Below are 18,956 nucleotides of genomic sequence, written 5' to 3'. Positions count from 1 at the left end.
AAGCTGGCCAATTCCTGTATACACAAAAACAACATATAAAAGTGCATAAATAAGTGCTGCGTGTTATACATCTCAATAAAGAATGATGAATAGAATACAGTGATCGCAGAGTCTCCTTTGGAGCATGTCTATATAAAATATACCCATAGTCTAAAATTGTTAGAAGGTTCCTGAAACTACTTTTTCTTCGTCTGTTTAGTGGAGTAAGAATGCCTCCTAAAGTACCAATATTACCTTCAGATGCAATTTTGCAAACCCAACTATAAATCATCAATTTGCTAAAATCACTCTTGGTTGGAAGCAATCTTTTCATATTATACAACCATGTTATGTGCTATATGCTGCTCATGTGATTTGTAAACAAAACATCTAACATGCATTTTGTCCTCTTTAACTATTGCAGAGACGTAGATGGGCGAACGCTGTTAGACATTTTTGATGAAAAACTTCATCCTCTGTCGGTAAGTCCTCCTCTGTTGTCCAGCGCGATTCATGTACTCTGATTAAGGATAGAAATTGTGCTAATAACTTGCTGATCATTACTGTGATATTAATCTTCAACAATACTGATGTTGCAGAAGTCTGCAGTATGTAAATGAGCCCTCCAGCTCTCCAATCAACAGAATGTTTTATTGTGATTCTTCTTGACTAATCATAGATGTTGTTTATGTTTATGGATCAATCAATGGATTAATTCTTATGATCCTACAAACACAAATCACTTCAGTCAAAAATAATAAAGGCAGCTCGTTAATATACACATGCACAAAAACACATACTGATAAACACTTTGTGTGATGCATGTTATGTCTATGCATGAAGTAGCGGTTTTACATCATAATGTTCATTAAAATATCTTCAAAGCTCTCCTAATGGAGTCTAACATTTAAATATAGTTATAGTTATCACCCAACATCTGGGTTAATAAATCAGAGTGCTTAATGATGTTAAATCAGGTGACTAAGGCATGTACAGTTCTCCATATTCCAGTGTACATTGTACTTATAGGTTGTATTATTTACTCTTTTTGTCTTGGTACAGAAATCTGAATTGCCGTCAGATTATGATAAACACGATCCGGAGCAGAAGCAGATCTACCGGTTCGTCCGTACCCTCTTCAGTGCAGCTCAGCTAACAGCCGAGTGTGCTATCGTGACACTGGTAAGTCATAATAAGTGAAATAGGGTCAATTTCATTTGAGTGCGATTTCAATAGTTATCTGATTATTTAATTAGACATGCAAACATCATACTCTGCTTTCTTAGATCAGAGAAAGGTCTGTTGATCTGTTTGAGAAATCTGATGAAGAGAGATGGATTTTATCTTAGTAATAAGATAGTGTAACCTGAGAATTCTAAGATTTTTTATTTTGCACATGTGTGAAAACTGACTGTAGTACTGGAAATAAGCATGTGGTATTAAACACAGCATATTAGGTATAAGTTGGCGACGAAACAACGAGTAATGCTGAAACTGAAGGATTTAAATAATCTATATTTTATAGCTACACATCGTTAAGACAGTTTGATGTGTTAAAATAGTATAGTATAGTCAGGGTTCATACGGTCATGATAAACCTGGAAAAGTCGTGGAATTTCAAACAGGCAATTTTAAAACCTGGATAAGTTTTGGAAAAATAAAATTCCCAGAAGGTTTTGGAAAAGTCATGGAAATTTGCTCTACAAATGTTTTTCATTTATTTAAGCTAACAAATACATACGATCAGTAAGTAAGTAATTTCACCCTACACAATGAAGCTCTCAGGATTTGACACACATTTTACTATTGAAGATTCTGTGTCAACATTGCATAAAGATTTTTAAAAATCAAATTAATTTTAGGTCTATTATCAATTTTGATTATAGTTTATCATTGTTTGTCCATGTCTGCACTGTTTTAAAGATCATGTGGCCATGAAAAAGTCATGAAAAAGTCATGGAAGTGTATTGTTTAAAAAGTCTATGAACCCTGTATAGTATAGTATAGTGTAGTGTAGTCCAATGCTGTACTTAATTCATGTTTTAGAACCAGGCATAATTTTTTTTACAAGCGTATTTAATTTGCTTATGTGCTCCTATGCTTATTATAAATATCTGAAAAAAATGGCCTTCTACTCCAGCACCAGCCTGTCAGACCGTAGATAACAGGCACTGATACAGTATATAACACAGTGGGCATTTACAGTGTTAAGGAGCAGCTGTTCATATCAGATGGCAGTAGGTTTTGTGGTCAGAAAAATGAGCTTGTTTTAGTCTCTCATCTGTTTACACACTTCCGGTTACAGACTCGGCCACCAACCCAGGTTCCTTTTATATCTAAACCTCCTAGCTTACTGGAAAGACCACAGCTGTAGCGTATTTTTGTGTGTGTGTAGTTTCCATGCTCAGGTCTGGGCAGATGTCCTTGGTGTTCTTTAAAAAGATATATTGCTTGTGGAACTGTGTTCGATGTAATGATGGTGCTCCATTCAGTATTTTTGGGATGCGTTGGGGATGATGAGGTGGTGTGCTCTCATCACTAAATACAATCAAATCTTCACAGCAGTGCTTCACAATCTATCTGAAATCGTTCCCTGGATAGTAGCAGATACCCCAACAAAAAGAGGATAAACGTTTTTAATACCCTTGATTTTGGAAGACACAAACAGTCCCAATATTCTGTTTAAATAGTGTTAATGTGCATATTCCAGAAGATATTTGTATATCACTGTATACTGAGAGACTTTGAATGCACTTATTGTATGTATTTTCATGGAAGTCCCAGAGAATGTATTCCTAAAAAGAATGGGAGCATTGTACATGAAATATGAATTTGCCCTTGAGAAGTGAAGACATTAATTCAGGACCTCAAAAGTGGAGAAGTGTTTGAAGTTATCACATGAGCTGCTTAACTCCTCAAACGCAGAGACTTTCAGTGTCAGTGTTGAAAGAAATGAAAGAAAACAAATATATTTCACAAAACAGATTGTTGCTTTCATCCCTAAAGAACCCATGGTGACGTATGAGTCACAGGCCCTTTAACAGCTGTGTAAAGTTCCTTACAGCACTTTGCCCTACACTTTAATTCATGACGTTCTTAAGTGACATATACTGAACATCTTGAGAGCATCGCTAGAGGACAGTGTGTGTTAGGGGTGTGACGAGACACTAATATCACGAGACGAGGTGAGACACGATGCTGGGTTCATGAGAACGAGACGAGATACTGTACCGTGGAGCTCACCTATTGTCGTGCGGAGCTTTTTAACTGTACCACAGGGCTTTTTAACTGTACCGCGCAGCTCACCTACTGTTTTTTTTTCCCCGCGAGAAAGGTTTAAGCTTTGTCGAGAAATAATGTCACGAGATCTCGCCAAACCCCTAGTGTGTGTTCATCCATCTGAACTTATTTATAGAATGTAGGAGTGCTAGGTTAGTCGTTGAGACAAAACTGTTTTACTTGCTTTTACTGATCTGTTTCAACCTTTTTTAACAATGCATATGCTTTAATATATCTAATATATCATATAACAAGCTTTGATACTATTGCTTGAACAAACTGTTAAAATACAAGTTATGAAATTGTTGTTATGCTATTAATATGTTAACTTGTTTTGACTGGTTGGACATAACGTAGGTATCCAGTGCTACATCTGTGCAGCAGCATCACATTTTGGTAGTGCCTATGCCTTTATTTAATTTAAACTTGTAAATAAGCTACTAATAAATATTAACCACTTAAACTGCAAAACTGCTATTTGCAAGTCTGTTATTGTAAATAGGAATATGTTCTTAACGCCTGGTTAAATTAATCGTTTTAAATAATAAATAAAAAATCTTGTTTCTAGCTAATGAAAATTATTTGCTTTCAGAATATTATACTTGATCAATTTAATAGACATCTGTTTTTGACTAATTAATGACATTCTCTAAAAAGTATTTTCGCCATAAAAATGAGCTGATTAAAAAAGAATCCTGTTATACAAATAATAATTAGAGCCATAATAAAATTTACATTGCACTACATAAGTACATTTGATGGCAAATACTTTTAAACTGGAGGTCTAAAGGTAGGGTTTCTACTTTGACAGGAATAATACCTTCAGTATCTCTATTTCAACTGAAATACATTGTTTGGGTATTTGTATACCAGTAAAGTGGAAAAGACTGAATTTCTAAATAGTAACTACCCACTTTGGTAAATGTAACCCACACATATCCAATTAATTGCTACTGTACATTTAATTTTAGCCAAATTTAGTTAGAAAAATAATGATCTAATACACTTGTGTACCTGGTTACCTGGTTAATAACGAGAACGCAGAAGCCTGTAAAATAAATCATTATTAAACCATGCAGCAAACCATTCACACACACCCCCGTCACAAGTGATCACCAGTACTCTTCATCATATGGCAGGTCACATTGCTTTCACAGTGAGTAGCAGTATAATGAAGCTGTGATTTTTTGTGCATGTTGTGGAGCACTCTTTTTTCTTTAAGAAAGAGCGTTATTATCTGTGACTTAAACACACACTGAACTGAATGTGCTCAGACAGAGGATTGCATTCAGTGCGGAATTCTGAATAACCATATTAAAGCTGAAACACTAGAGCTTTGTAATTCAATGAGAGTCATGAGGCTGTGTTTTGCGCTCTCGGTCGACATCAAATGGCATACAAGTTACCCATTAGCTTGGTAATGGTCCAGGCTAGAATGAAAAAGCAGTCAAGCATAATTCAATTCCATTTGTCTGTCTTGGACAGTTAAGGTTGTTCAAACATGGCATTTTAGAGGAGGACAAAGTGCACAGTATGTGACTGTATTTTATCCTTATTGTGATAGATACACCAGAATATACCAGGGATGAATGTTTCTAAGCAGTTGTTCTTTTCGTTGTGTTTCAATTTCAATAGGAATGCTCAATTACATAAATAAAAAAAATATTAATTAAATTGACTTCTGTTACATACTAACGGTTATGTTGTCAGATTAAATTTAATAGATTTATTTAAATGTAAAACAACTGCTTTTTTTGCATGCAAAAATTAGGTCAAATTAAGACCTATTTATTAAGATGGCGTGAGTGTTTGTGTCATAAATGCTGCTTTAAGTATTTCTTAATGCTGATCATCTGAGATTTTGAGCACAGCAGTTTTTAGAGTTTCTTTAGACTGATTTAATACAGGAATATAGTGATAAGAAGTTTCAGATGGATATGCCTGTTGATGAGAGTCAACAGAGAATTGCCCGTCTTTAAGGTTGGAACTGACAGAAAGGCTACAGTAACTCGGATAATCACTCTGTACAATTATGATTAGCAGAATAGAATCTCCAAATGTACATATCTGAATTTAAGGTGGATGGCCTTCAACAGACTATGTTAGGCTTCACACTACTACTTCTAACCCCATTTCCTTCTTCCCCTCCTTCACTTCTCTATCCCTTTATTTCCCTTCGACCTCCTTTAAGCCCTATCTAAAATGGTTTATCTTAATTCCTATTACTTTTAATAAGCGTCTGCCAAATGTAATGTAATGTAATGTAATGCTTCAATTCTGTCAGACAAGAACAGAAAGGTGAGGCTGCAGTGAACGTAAGCTCGCTAGCAATGTACATTAAAGGAGAACTCCGGAGTAAAATTGACTCTTGGTGTAGTAAAACATGATAAAAAACCTTTGATGAATAGCACACCTTCGTTTAACCCAAAGCGTTCCGAGATTTATTATTATTATTTTTTTAACAAATAATTCCAATCCTCACTTAAATGCCTCAAGCTATTTCTATTGTTTTTGAGCATGTACATCCCTCTATGTCCAAAATTTACCCCTCTATCTTTAAATGGCTACTAAAATATAGCAGTGAAGCTGTCTCAATCTGATTGTGTTAATCTCACCAAGAGTTCAGTTGTGATTTGTCCTAGTTACTGGATCTCTGTAGAACACTTTGGAGTTTGGTAGAACAGGAGATTTAGAGCTGGAAAGTGCTCAATGCAATTTGTGTGATGCAATTAATCAACATTGACCAGATTCTCAAAGCAATGCTTCCAACATCTGAGTGGCTCAGCAGACCAAGATGCTGACGCTACAGCCAGAGAATCTCTGGAATGAATGCCTGGTCATGCTGCTCTGCTCTGCCATCAAACGCTGGAACTTGAGAGAGCATAATTGGCCTCTCTTTTGGTGGTTAGATGGCGCTGTCTCTCCACATCACTCTCATTGTGATGCTGATTGACGCTGGCATCTGTTGATGTATTGGAGCTAGGGGTTTGGCGCTTTTCTCTTTGCATGTTGGCAATGGTGGCTGTCCTCAAATGTATTAGAGGAAGCATGCACTTGTCCCTCCCTTTCTGGTGTTGGACGCATCCACGCCATGAAGACCTGAGTCTGTTTAAGAGCAAAAGAAGGCTCTTTCCAGTAGGGGTGGGCAATATTATATCGTATACAATATATCGTGACACAGAAATATCGTGATATTAAAAATCCATATCGTGATAATAGGGCTGTTCTGTCTTAAAAGTAGTCTATTATTTACTGTGAAGCTTTAGGTGTATTTATTGTATAATTGTTTTAGTTTGCAGTTTATATGCATGCACTAAATATTCTGCAATATTATTTGCTGTATTATATTATTTTATGCTATATTATTTATTTTGCCATATTATGATTATACTGTTATACTATTATACTATATTATTGAAATTAACAAATTATTTCTGTTTTCCTATATCGCCAAGTATATTGTTATCGCAAAAATACCCTAAAATATTGTGATATTATTTTAGAGCCATATCGCCCACCCCTAGTTCCCAGTGTATCCAGAGTATTGGTATATTGGTCCTAATTTCTTGCTTGTGAGCATATATATGGATAAATATTCCAGTTTATTCAGTAATTTCTAGTTTTAAACCAGGCTAAGCATGGATTGGTTGGCTACTAATGTAATTATCATCGACCGCTATGATCTAAGCATTGCTGTGTGCTAAAGTGCATTCTTCTCTTTGGACAATTTTCATCTGTGGTCTAAGTGTTGCATGTGCTCAGAGGAATGGCTTGTCCTGGTGACTGATGGAATCAAAAGACAAGGCCAGCACACACACACACACACACTTATATACACACGCAGCACCTGTCTGTTAAGCTCTGTTTGGGTTATGGCAGCTTCTTCCTTGTTAGACTTCTGTCCGCTAAATGCTGTTTCTCAATATGTCATGTCTGTGCAGTACTTACCCTCATAACGATCTCTCTAAGCAGCCTCGCATCGTCCACCGTTTAACCTGTCAGAGCCGCTATCGACCGTCTGCACAAAGAGAGTTATTCTGTCAGCAGCGCTTTTGGAAGATGTTGTTCCACAAGAATTCACAACTGATGTGAAAAAGAGGTTTGTCAGAGCCTGATAGCCCTCTGCGTCAGCCCTGATAGAAATCAATACATGCTTACTGCGGCTCAGTCGAGTGAGAAAGCAAGCAAAACCGTCCGAGGGCTTTGATCTTGGTGTCCAATTTACCCTGGACACGATTTGGCTTCCTGTTGATGAGCTGTTTGCAGGCTTTCTGTTTGTTATTTATCACACCCACTTCAAATGGTGGGCTTTGAGTCTCTGTGCAAAACTGCACCCACTAGAGCTCACCAACACCAGCCAGCACCCCTAAAACAGAACCCCTACTTCGACACACACCCACACACACCCACACACGTGCACACACACACACACGTCAATTATGGCTGCCCACAGGCGACCCCCACACACCTGCACAAACTCCACTGACAGTTAGAGAATAGATTGATTGTAATTAGAGAAGGAGCGTCTGACTCTGGCTGCATTACAATGAGGGACACTGGGGCTGTTATTGCTTTAGTCTCTTAAGAGCAGTGCGGCTACAGCTCACTTATTACCTGTGTGTTGTGGGGAGGATGGGGGTGTATGTTTAAGAATAAAACAATGATTTTTGCAACCAAATTTAGAAGAGAGTTGAAACAAAATGGAAAATTCAAATTAATTCCCAGATACAACCCAAGCTAGTTCATGTTTTATTTAGTTAGCTTTATATCAATTGTTAATATCCATCGATTCCTGTATTTCATGTCTGAAACACATTCCAAAAAACATATCGGTATGTGGGCAATTAAGGGCTAGTAATGGAAAAAAAAGAAAACATAATGCAATTAATTCAAACAGGTTATATCTACAGGTGATTGTAATTTAGATTTTTGATTGAGTATAAAAGCAGTATCCACAAAATGATATATATAGTATAAATATATATATATATATAGTTTTTAAGGAGCAGAAATAAACAGAGGATCTTCAGTTTAATACATACTTGAGAAAATGACTGAAATAATAATAAAAAAAAGTCATCACATGACTTAATCAAGAACTGTCATTTAACTAGAGCTACCTATATAGCTAACTATAGTACTCCTTTTCCCATGCTGTTTGCAGTTGTATTGCAGTGCTTGACAAAGGTCTTGTACCATATCTTGTAGTCAGATGAATCAGTATGCCCTGGTCCAAAGATGAAAGGGAACATCCAGACTGTTATCAGGGATGTTTTCCAGGGATGTTTCATGTATTTTCTTTTCAGCAAGATGATGCAAAACCACATGCTGCACAAATTCTGATAGGAAATATGTGGAGAGTTTTAAAACAGAAAATGCAAAACTTGTAACCGATGTACTGACCCCAGTACACACCTTAAGGGAAAAATAAAACATACAAATCCTGAAACAATATCTTGCCTAAATTCTTTGTAATATAAACAAATGAAATGAAGTTTATCCGTATTGTCTGCATGGAAATAAAAGGAAGTGAAAGTAAATGTAAGAGAGTTCAAAGTTCAAGTTCAAAGAGACACTGTCTTCTTATTTCTTTGTTCATTTGTTTGTAGAACTACTATAGAAAATAGTGGTTACATTACAGGAAATGTACATTAAAAAAGAAGAAAAAAAAACAACAATTCAATCACAGTTTGGACAAACTGTCCAAATACAACTCATCCTTTCAGCCGTAGATTACTGTTCTGTTAAATCAGTTCAAACAGAGCTAGAAGGCGTCTCTCTATTCTACCCTCTATTTTTAGCCTAACTGTAATTTTACTGCAGTTTTAGTATGTGATCATGCTGAGCGTCTGCTGTCAGTATGCAGTGAGCTTTCTCCTAGTTGCTTATGTATGACAGTCACGCTGCTCTTCCAGATGAGCGCAGTTTTACACATTTAAAAGTGTAAGAAAAAAATTGTGTTTGGCGTATTTTTGGCTTTATAGTCAAATGCACCACCCTGTAACTTATTCCTGATTTCTCAGCCATCTGTGCCATTTCCATCTTTCAGTAAAGTGGGAATTGTGTTTACGCTGTATGGAGAAAGGTATTAGGACACACCTACTAATACTCGGTTTCTTTTGAAATCAAGGGCATCCTCGCATCCATAAAGTTGGCATTACTTTTATTCAGGAATTTGACTATGTCTGTGCATCTGTGTCATCAGTTCATTTAACTTGCTAAATGTACATAATAATGCCTTTTCTCCAACACTGGAAACTTTTCAGGAAAAGTAATAAATGGTATCTTAGATTTTAATGGAGGCCAGTGTTATAGATTTATAAGCTTGTTGGTTCTGTTGGTCCAATAATAATGAAGTAAAATGTAAAGTGTCTAATTGTGAAAAACAACTGTAATAGTTAAAAAACAAATCAGCATAAATGAAGATGTAAAATTTGATTTGTGCATGTCGAGCAGCAGCACTAATGTAAATATTTGGTCCTGTGGGGGTGCATTCTAGCCCTCCTTCATTGCATATTGTTATGCATTCATGCTTTATTCTACAAGGCTGCCATTGTTCATATCAGTCTCTCTGTGTGCTGAATTTTGTATCCATTCCAAAGTTTAAATCTGTGATCTAAAGCAAATCAAATTTGCAAATCTTACTCAAAAGGTAGCAGGTCCGCCACATTGTGTTTGACTTTCAGAATTTACTTCACAGGTGTAGATACTAAAAATAGACAAAAGTGACAGATATAAAAAACGTTAGCGGAGAGCTAGCTAACATTATCAGCAAGCTAGCTAGCATACTAACGTAACGGTGAGCTAGCTACGCTACTGAAGAGAGAACTAAGGTAAGTGGAGAGCTACTGTTGAGTACGCCCTCAGATGCTACATATTGGTGCTACTTACACATTCGTTTGCACCACCTCCTGGTTGGCGAACAGACTCCAGCCTGCCAGTTCTGTGATACTCCTCAAACTATTAAACACATCTTAGTAGACTGCCCTGCACTTTTAACCACCAGAAACAAATGTTACAAATGTGAAAGAATTGTTTGAAAAGAACTCCACCAGCTAAAATATTAATTTTCTGGAAGTCCTTCAGGTGAAGACACTGATTAAAGTCTGTGATGCTCAAGTTATGAACACTGTTGATGCCATAAAATAGCCAACATGTTGCTGATATGGCACAAAACCCAAACAAACAAACTGTGCGTTCGTTTGCAATGGGAAAAGCTAACACTACCTAACATTAGTGACGAGCTAGCTAACATACTGACCTTACCGACGAGTTACTTAAGCTGCCAGGAAAAGAACTATACAATAAATTATCCAATACAGAAATTATGACTGCATGTTGGGGTCCTAAATTATAATTATCAAGGTCTTAAATTTGACTTTTAAAACATTGCAAGAACCCTTTTTACATAACCTAACTGTTTAAAATCAGCTGCATTTCACAGATGTTGAGGACTGTATTTAAACTGAAGTTGAGACACTGTATTTAAACACTCTGTACCCACTGAGTGTTGGTACAGAAAAACCCTCAAAAAAAAAACAATTTTTGCCTGTAATTATTTCTATTTGTGCTAATAAATGGCTGTAAATTCTCTAGTCGTCTGTCCATGAATTGAAAACTGACCCACTTTCAAGTGTTTTAATTTTCTGTCACTTTCCTCAAAATTAGATATTTTTTAAAAGCAAATCAAGTCAGTTTTAGGCTCTGTGTATCTGTGTACTAGTGTCAAACTACTGTAAAAGTGTAGATCAGGGATGTTGAACTGATTTGAGAACAATTCATATCATTCACACTTTATGGATAAAATCTGCATGCGAAACTGTATGGATGACTGACACATGACGTGTCAATGTAAGCACAGTGTACCTCTGAGCTGGAGGTAGGATTTTTCTCACAGAGGAGAAGAAAAATCAACACAAGGATTCATAGATTTACTGCAGTACACTGCACCAATCAGTGTGTGTAAAGAAATAATTAACACATCAGCCTTAAACCTTGTTCTCATTTTCTGTTTCACGCTTTAATTCGATCAACTAGCTTAAATGAACTTAGGTAATCGGACCATGAAAAAACTCTGAGGCAGGCAATAATTGGATTTTTGCAAGCAGCCAATAAACTCATAGAACAAGAAGTGATGTAGACATCTTGTAAAACCCAAATTTACTGTTGTTTACAAATTTCTCAAATGTTTACAGATTTTGCTTCTGCTTAATGTTTAAAATTAGTACAATATATTTCATATTAACAAGAATATCGCTGTCACAGTACATACTACATGTATAGTCAGATAACTGCAGAAATCTGAATATAATCAGATTATAAAGTGCATGTAAATGCATTTACTGTCAGTGTAAATTTTATTAGTGATCAGTATGTATATATATTTTGTGACAGGAGTGATATAAGTCAGGTATGTGTAAGTTTGTGTGTGTGTGTGTGTGTGTGTGTGTGTGTGTGTGTGTGTGTGTGTGTGTGTGTGTGTGTGTGTGTGTGTGTGTGTGTGTGTGTGTGTGTGTGTGTGTGTGTGTGTGTGTGTGTGTGTGTGTGTGTGTTTATTTGACCTGCATACCCACTGACCTTATACATTCAGCTATGTGACCACACTTTGCTCGGCATCCAAAACCCCATCCCCCCCCCCGCACACACACACACACACACACACACACACACACACACACACACACCCCGTCAGTGCATGCTGGACTTTTTATTTATTTATTATTATTTTTTGGGGGGGGGGGACTGGTTTAGTATTAGTACAACGTTTTTGTTCCCTGTGTAAATTAGACTGGAAAAGTTCCCTATCTGGGCAGTAGCTTTTGTTTAATTAATATACATATAAAAAGTCATGGTTTGACATCTGTGTTCAATAAAACATATTCAAATGTCTCCTCATGGAGTATTAATTATAGTTATCATATCAATACCTGGTAAATCAGTACTTAACTAAATTGTGCAGTTCTTTCAGAAGCTGCAAGTGTGACTGCAGTGATGCTCTGATTTAGGTGGTTGCACAGTAGTTGTTTATGCACTGCTAGGTTGTTAATGTGGTAATTGTTGCTAAGGTGTTGCTAGGTGGCTGATATGTGGTTGCTAAGGTGCTGCTATGTTATTGGAGTTGCTTGATAATTTATAATAATTTGCTTAGTTGCCTAAGCAGTACTATATATTTGATTTATACTATTTATTGGCATGCAAAGAACATGTACATAAGTTTTTATTTCAGGTCATTTTGGAGCATTTCTGTTGGTTTATGTATAAAAACAATTTTCATACATTGTAGAGAACAACTGCTATACAAATACAGCTCTGGAAAAAAATAAGAGACCACTTAAAAATTACTTTTTTTATTTTACCAAATTGAAAACCTCTAGAATATAATTAGGAAGAAGATGGATGATCACAAGCCATCAAACCAAACTGAACTGCTTGAATTTCTGCACCAGGAGTGGTATAAAGTTATCCAAAAGCAGTGTGTAAGATGAGAACATGCCAAGATGCATGAAAACCGTGATTAAAAAACAGTGATATTCCACCAAATATTTGATTTCTGAACTCTTAAAACATTATGAATATGAACTTGTTTTCTTTGCATTATTTGAGGTCTTTCTGCAAATAAATGCTCTAAATGACAATATTTTTAACATCAAATAAAAAATCCCTTTCCTTTCTCTTTTTCTGTCACTTTCTCTCTCAGGTGTATTTAGAGAGGCTGTTAACGTATGCTGAGATTGATATCTGTCCTGCTAACTGGAAGAGAATCGTACTGGGAGCGATCTTACTGGCGTCTAAAGTGTGGGATGACCAGGCTGTGTGGAATGTGGACTACTGTCAGATCCTAAAAGACATCACCGTGGAGGACATGTGAGTAACCCTGTCTGTCTGTGTGTGTGTGTGTGTGTGTGTGTGTGGTTTGTGGGTGGTCTGTGCATCTGTGTTTGTTGTTTTCAGGGGGGGTGGGGGTGGGGGGGTGCTTAGTTGAGTCCTCCTCAATTACAAGCCCTTATCCAGAGATTCCACCTGAATCTCAAACAGTAGGTGGTTTTCCTTTGCTGTCTAAAACTTCCCCACAGACTTCCTACAAACCCATTTACTAATGTATTCAATCAGCTGAGATATGATCAGAGTCTGATGTTTATATTGGTCTATTAGTACACAGTGCAAAACTGAGAAACACTCATGCATACAGAATTGGCTTGCTATTGAATTGCCTCACAGGAAATCATCCCGGCCTCTGACTATTAATAGATGCATTGATTCATACATGAATGAGTAAAGAAAGACCTACGGGATGCAGATATTCCCATATATTTACAACTAATTAAGGCCAAAATAGATCTATGCTGTTTTGTATGTGTGTGATATTGCTAAGCCCTGACATGTACTACTATCCACAGCAGACATAGCTTTATACATACTAATGTTTTATTTTTTATTCAAAGGTTCGCCTTTTTGTAACATTGATGAATATTCCCAATTTAACTGTTTAATTTAAAGTCATTTTTGCAAGAATATCTGTATGCAGAATAGGGGAAATATTTGAGTGGACTTTGTCATATTTTTAGTAAAATATTTAGTAGATATGAAAAGCTCAATTGGCTTTGTATCAATATCTGCCGACTTCCAAATGAAATACCTGATATTCTAGCCTATATTTTTCAAATTATTATCCAAACAGATCATATTTGAAAACTAAGGATTACAGCAGTTCTGTCTGTCTCACTGATGGGTCTGCTCAGTTACAGGAACTGCTGCAGTTCCGCTTTCAGCCACTAGACGGTACTTCAGAACTGGAGCACAGCTGCAGCCACTAACTTGTTAGCAGTCAGGCAGAGCTTCAGGCTAGGCCTGGTCAGTCAGCTGTTAGCCTTGTGTTGAAAAAAGACATTTAACCCCACTAACTGGATAATACCCTCTCAGCAGTGCAGCAATCAGCTCATACAGTGAGTAGCAGAGCTAACAAACACCACTAACCTGACTTATAAGCAAACAGTATATCACATTTAACCACCTCCAACATTACAGCAGCAGCAGTCAGAAAGATACAGCAATCACAATCAAAATAGTGGAGTTGTAGCACTAGATGTGCAGCTCCTCAGTGCATCGAATATATTTTTTAAAACGTATAAATTCTAGTTTAATTATAGTAGTTTTTAGAACTTTTTATTCCACTCATATAATAATAAAGTATAATCATTAAAAAATCATAAATAAAATAAACCGCTGTGTTTAAAGAAAGTGCACATGCTGTTCCACATTATTGAGTTATCCTAACTTAGAAAAAAAACCCCTAAGAAATTATCTGATTATTATCTTATGATAACTAATTGACATTGACGCACAAGAGACACAAGATTCAATTATGAAATAAACACGTCATTAAGAGATATTTTGTCTTAAAACGACATGTAATTTTCTTTTATTAATTATTGCCTTGTCTATTCAGCTTGCAACATACTCCCTGGATGCATATAGTTTTGTTAATGGCATTCAATTATTGTGGGCATTGTTAAAGAGCATAATTAGTAACTATATATTTGTTTTTAATGCTTTTAAAAACAAATAAAAAACACAAAATGTAATTATTATGTCTCACAATGAGACTTTTTTTATTATAAAATATGACATAAGATCTCATAGTAGCGACATGCTGGAGAATTGTTTTTATTATACGTGTCTGCAATATGCTTCCGTTATTATACGATAAGACAATAAAGTAATTGTGACCGGCCTGTCTATGACATTTCAAATGCTTATTCTATATATATGTTAAAATGCACCTCCTTGACATCTACTTTATCCTGCCTCCTGACATGTGAATGCAGTGATGAGTAACTAGGGCTCATCAGTGTCATTTCAGTTCAGAGCAAAGTGATTGATATTTATGGCAGCTCTAAATATTGGGACTGTAAATAGGTCGGGCAGTAGAGACATTACTGCAGTTATACGCTGTGTGATAGTAGAGCGTGGAAAAGAGCAGCGTGGAGCACACGCGGGAAATCCGAGCGTGATGCATCCACTGACCTCCGACCCCTCCTGAGTACACGCTTATTTTAAAGGCCAAATGGCGTGCTGCTCCAGCCACGGGTCCAGTAACTGAGGAGACATTGAACGAATGCATTAGATTCTCCCCAGAGACTGAAGAGGAAGAGAGGAGGTCTGTTTAAAAAAAAAAGTGTGTGTTTGTGTGTGTTAAAGCCTGCACTGCTAGCTATATTTAGCTTGTCTGTTGCTGCATTTGAATGTTGATGTGGGTGGAAAGCAAGGCCGACGTTTCTCGAGCAGCACGGTAACTGTGTGAATTTCTAATTAGTGACTTAAAAAAAAGCTCGTCTTGGAGTGGGTGGTTTTGATTCACTCCATATATAAAAATATTTCCCAGCTCTGTGTTGTGGACTAAGGAATTTGTCTGCTGTTTGTTTTCCTGACATTAATTATATTCAGCAGAAACTAAAAGAAACTGGTTGAGAAAAAGCTTATTCTGTAAATTTGATTAAATTAACTTATTAATTAAATTATATTCAATAAACAAACTTAAGTCCCTTCACATCAGCACTAAGCCCTCCTTTAATTGTCTTTCTGAGAGGCAGTGTGCTTTAGAAAGGGTTGAATTATGGGAGACGGGCTGTCAAAATAGTGGTTAATTTCACCCAGTGAAAGACAGTACGCCTGGACAAAAATGTAGCATTACAGGGATGAGAACTGTGTGTAGAATTACCATAATAAATAAGTAGTACTGTCATTATTAACCATTATTAATGTTTACCAATGTTTTGACCAGCTTCCTCTAGGTAATGTCCAGATTCCAACATGTTACATATCTGTCTAAATCAGGGATGCTCAAACACATGGTGTGAATTTGAAAGAGATTGGAGAAAGTCAAAAATCACACCAAAAAAAAACACTAAAAACACTTTTTTTTGAGTGAGATTTTTGACTTTTTCAAACCTTTTTCAAATTCACACCATAGATTAAGGAAATCATGACGTAGACAGGGGTGCACCTAATATCATCATAGAGTGTGTAGAACCTAAGATATGGTGATTTTATTTCTTAATGTATTTTATTGACAAAAAATAATATTAGTTTAGACAGTGGAACATTGAGACTTTTAATAGAGGTGTAATCTTGTCATTGTTAACACATGTGGTTTACCAATTTATCAATTATTTTACAAGCTTTCTATTATATACTATTCACTAAAATATACTGGGTTTATACAGTGGGATGTTGAGACTTTCAGTAAAGGTATGGTGTCAGGGAGATATTGTATGCGAGTGAAAATTGTATCAAGGCATTAGCAATCATGTTTTTTCTAAAAAAATAAATAAGGCAGGAGTGCGCTTAATATCATCATAGAGTGTGTAGAACCTAAGATATGGTGCTTTCATTTCCAAGGTATTTTATTGACAAAAAACAATATGGGTTTAGACAGTGGAACATTTAGATTTTTAATAGAGATGTAATCTTGTCATTGTTAACGCATTGGTTAATCTGGAAACTTTCATGCATGAAGTTTACCAATCGTTTTACCAGCCGAAGTCATTTGTTATGTTATTCGCCTATTGACGGACCACTTTCAGTTGTATATTTGAAATGGGATCAGATCTCTGCTTTGGTACGATATAAAACAAAACTAAGAGCAGCCCTTTCTTAATCAGGGATGCCCGAACACATGATGTGAATTTGAAAAAGATTGGAGAAAGTCAAAAATCACACCCAAAAAAACACAGTCAAAAAAAAGATTTTTGACTTTTTCAGAACTTCCTCAAACCTTGTATTAAGGAAATCATGACGTAGACAGGGATGCACTTAATATCATCATAGAGTGTGTAGAACCTAAGATATGGTGATTTCATTTCTAATGTATTTTATTGACAAAAATATATTGGGTTTATATAGGGGAATGCTGAGACTTACAGTAAAGGTATGATGTCAGGGAGATGTGAGTTGCAACTAGATATTGTATTAAAGCATTAGGAATCATGTATTATTTCTTAAAAAATATATAACATACTTTTTGACACCCCACTTTTTAGTTGTATATTTGTAATGGGATCAGATCTCTGCTTTGGTACGATATAAAACTAAGAGCAGCCCTTTCTAAATCAGGAATGCCCAAACACATGGTGTGAATTTGAAGAAGATTGAAGATTGAAGAAGATTGAAGTTTTTTTGGGTGTGATTTTTGACTTTTTCAGATCTTCCTCAAACTCAAACATTGTATTAAGGGGATCATGACAAAGACAGGGGTGCACTTATTATCATCATACAATGTGTCTAACCTAATATTTTTTGATTATGATTTTTTTTCCCAGTGGCACCAAACATTCTGCTACTCATAGTTCTAATGTATAAATAAATAATCTGTCTTTAATTCCTCTCTTTGTTTTAGGAACGAATTAGAAAGGCAGTTTCTGGAGCTGCTGCAGTTTAACATCAATGTGCCGTCGAGTGTGTACGCCAAGTACTACTTTGACCTGCGCTCGCTGTCCGAGGCCAACAACCTCAGCTTCCCTCTGGAGCCTCTGAGCAGGGATAAGGCCCAGAAACTAGAGGTGAGTGTTGAAATGTTGCTGCAGCAAAATAACCCTGTGAGAAAAGTGTGTCCATCTTGGCAGTGTCCCCTGAGCAGTTATTCTATCTATCTATTTAAGTGAAGAAAGACCAAACTGACAGCTAAATTAATGCTTTCAAACACACTAGAAAAAACAAGAATGCCTTAAATGACAAGTGGGTCTTGTGTATGGAGTTAGACCAAAGTAATAAAACAGACAGGATTGATGTACTTTATTTGAGAAGCACAAAAACAGACAATCCGTACAAAAGCACAAGTGAAAATAGATGAAATAGTAGCAACCTCCACTGTATAATACATTAACAGCAGACTAAAGGCTTCTGCTGACACTATGCCCTGAGGATTGCAAGTTTAATCATGCTAATATGCCATCAGTAGCTGAAGCCCAAGAGAGCACAATTGGCCATGATCTCTTTCCGTTTCCATTTGTTCTTGTAAAAGTATCAAAAAAAGGCACTGTGTAATTTGTCCATACCTGCAGATACCCTTATTTGTGCATTTTTATAAAAAAGCAATTGCAACAAAAATACAATGTAAAAAATATTTTTTGAACTCTTATCCATTTTGATATGCTAGCATACAAACCAACAAAGCGTAATCTATTTACCTCAGAAATTTGACCTTTAAAAATCTTCTGTTCCTTCTGTAGAGGGAACTTATACTTATATATTAACTATACATAAAAATAATTTAAAATATACAAGTCATTTATTTGTAATAATTATGTTTCTTTACTGTACTTTGGCCATTGTCTGGCTGTCTAGTAAAGCTGCATTTACAGCAGTGCGCTCATTAAAATGTGTCTGGATACTTTGGTGTGTACAGTGCATCATGTAGTTGTGCTGATCCTCTCGCAGTTGGAGAGATTTTCAGCTTGCAGCCTAGAAGTTTACTCTGCTCTGCGTGAGAGATTTTCAGTGCAGAGCATCCCTCCGATGTGCCTGGGGCACGCCGCAAGCATTTCCTTTATTTTAAGCTGCAATTAACCTAAGAAACATGCTCTGTACGATGGAGGTGTCTGTTATGGAGGCTGTGAAGTGGGTGAAGACTGGGCCGGAGACATGAAGCAATTACACCTCCTGCAGCTGTTTTGGTGGAGCAGGCTGCTAATGATGCTGCC

General features: G+C 36.3%; 1 protein-coding gene across 2 annotated transcripts in view; it reads left to right on the top strand.

The window, feature by feature from the left end:
• The window catches only part of ccny (cyclin Y), a 94,035-nt gene that overhangs the window by 66,271 nt on the left and 8,808 nt on the right, over nt 1-18,956 (top strand). For both annotated transcript variants that reach the window (XM_007238621.4, XM_007238622.4), the window contains 4 exons: nt 404-461; nt 1,042-1,161; nt 12,956-13,122; nt 17,654-17,816. In XM_007238621.4, the coding sequence (XP_007238683.1) occupies nt 404-461; nt 1,042-1,161; nt 12,956-13,122; nt 17,654-17,816 (508 nt within the window). The remainder of the gene's footprint in view (nt 1-403; nt 462-1,041; nt 1,162-12,955; nt 13,123-17,653; nt 17,817-18,956) is intronic.

This window comes from Astyanax mexicanus, chromosome 6 (genome assembly GCF_023375975.1).
Source record: "Astyanax mexicanus isolate ESR-SI-001 chromosome 6, AstMex3_surface, whole genome shotgun sequence".
Taxonomy (NCBI): Eukaryota; Metazoa; Chordata; class Actinopteri; order Characiformes; family Acestrorhamphidae; genus Astyanax; species Astyanax mexicanus.
The sequence above is the reverse complement of the archived record's forward strand: the minus strand, read 5'-3'. Positions and strand labels throughout refer to the sequence as shown.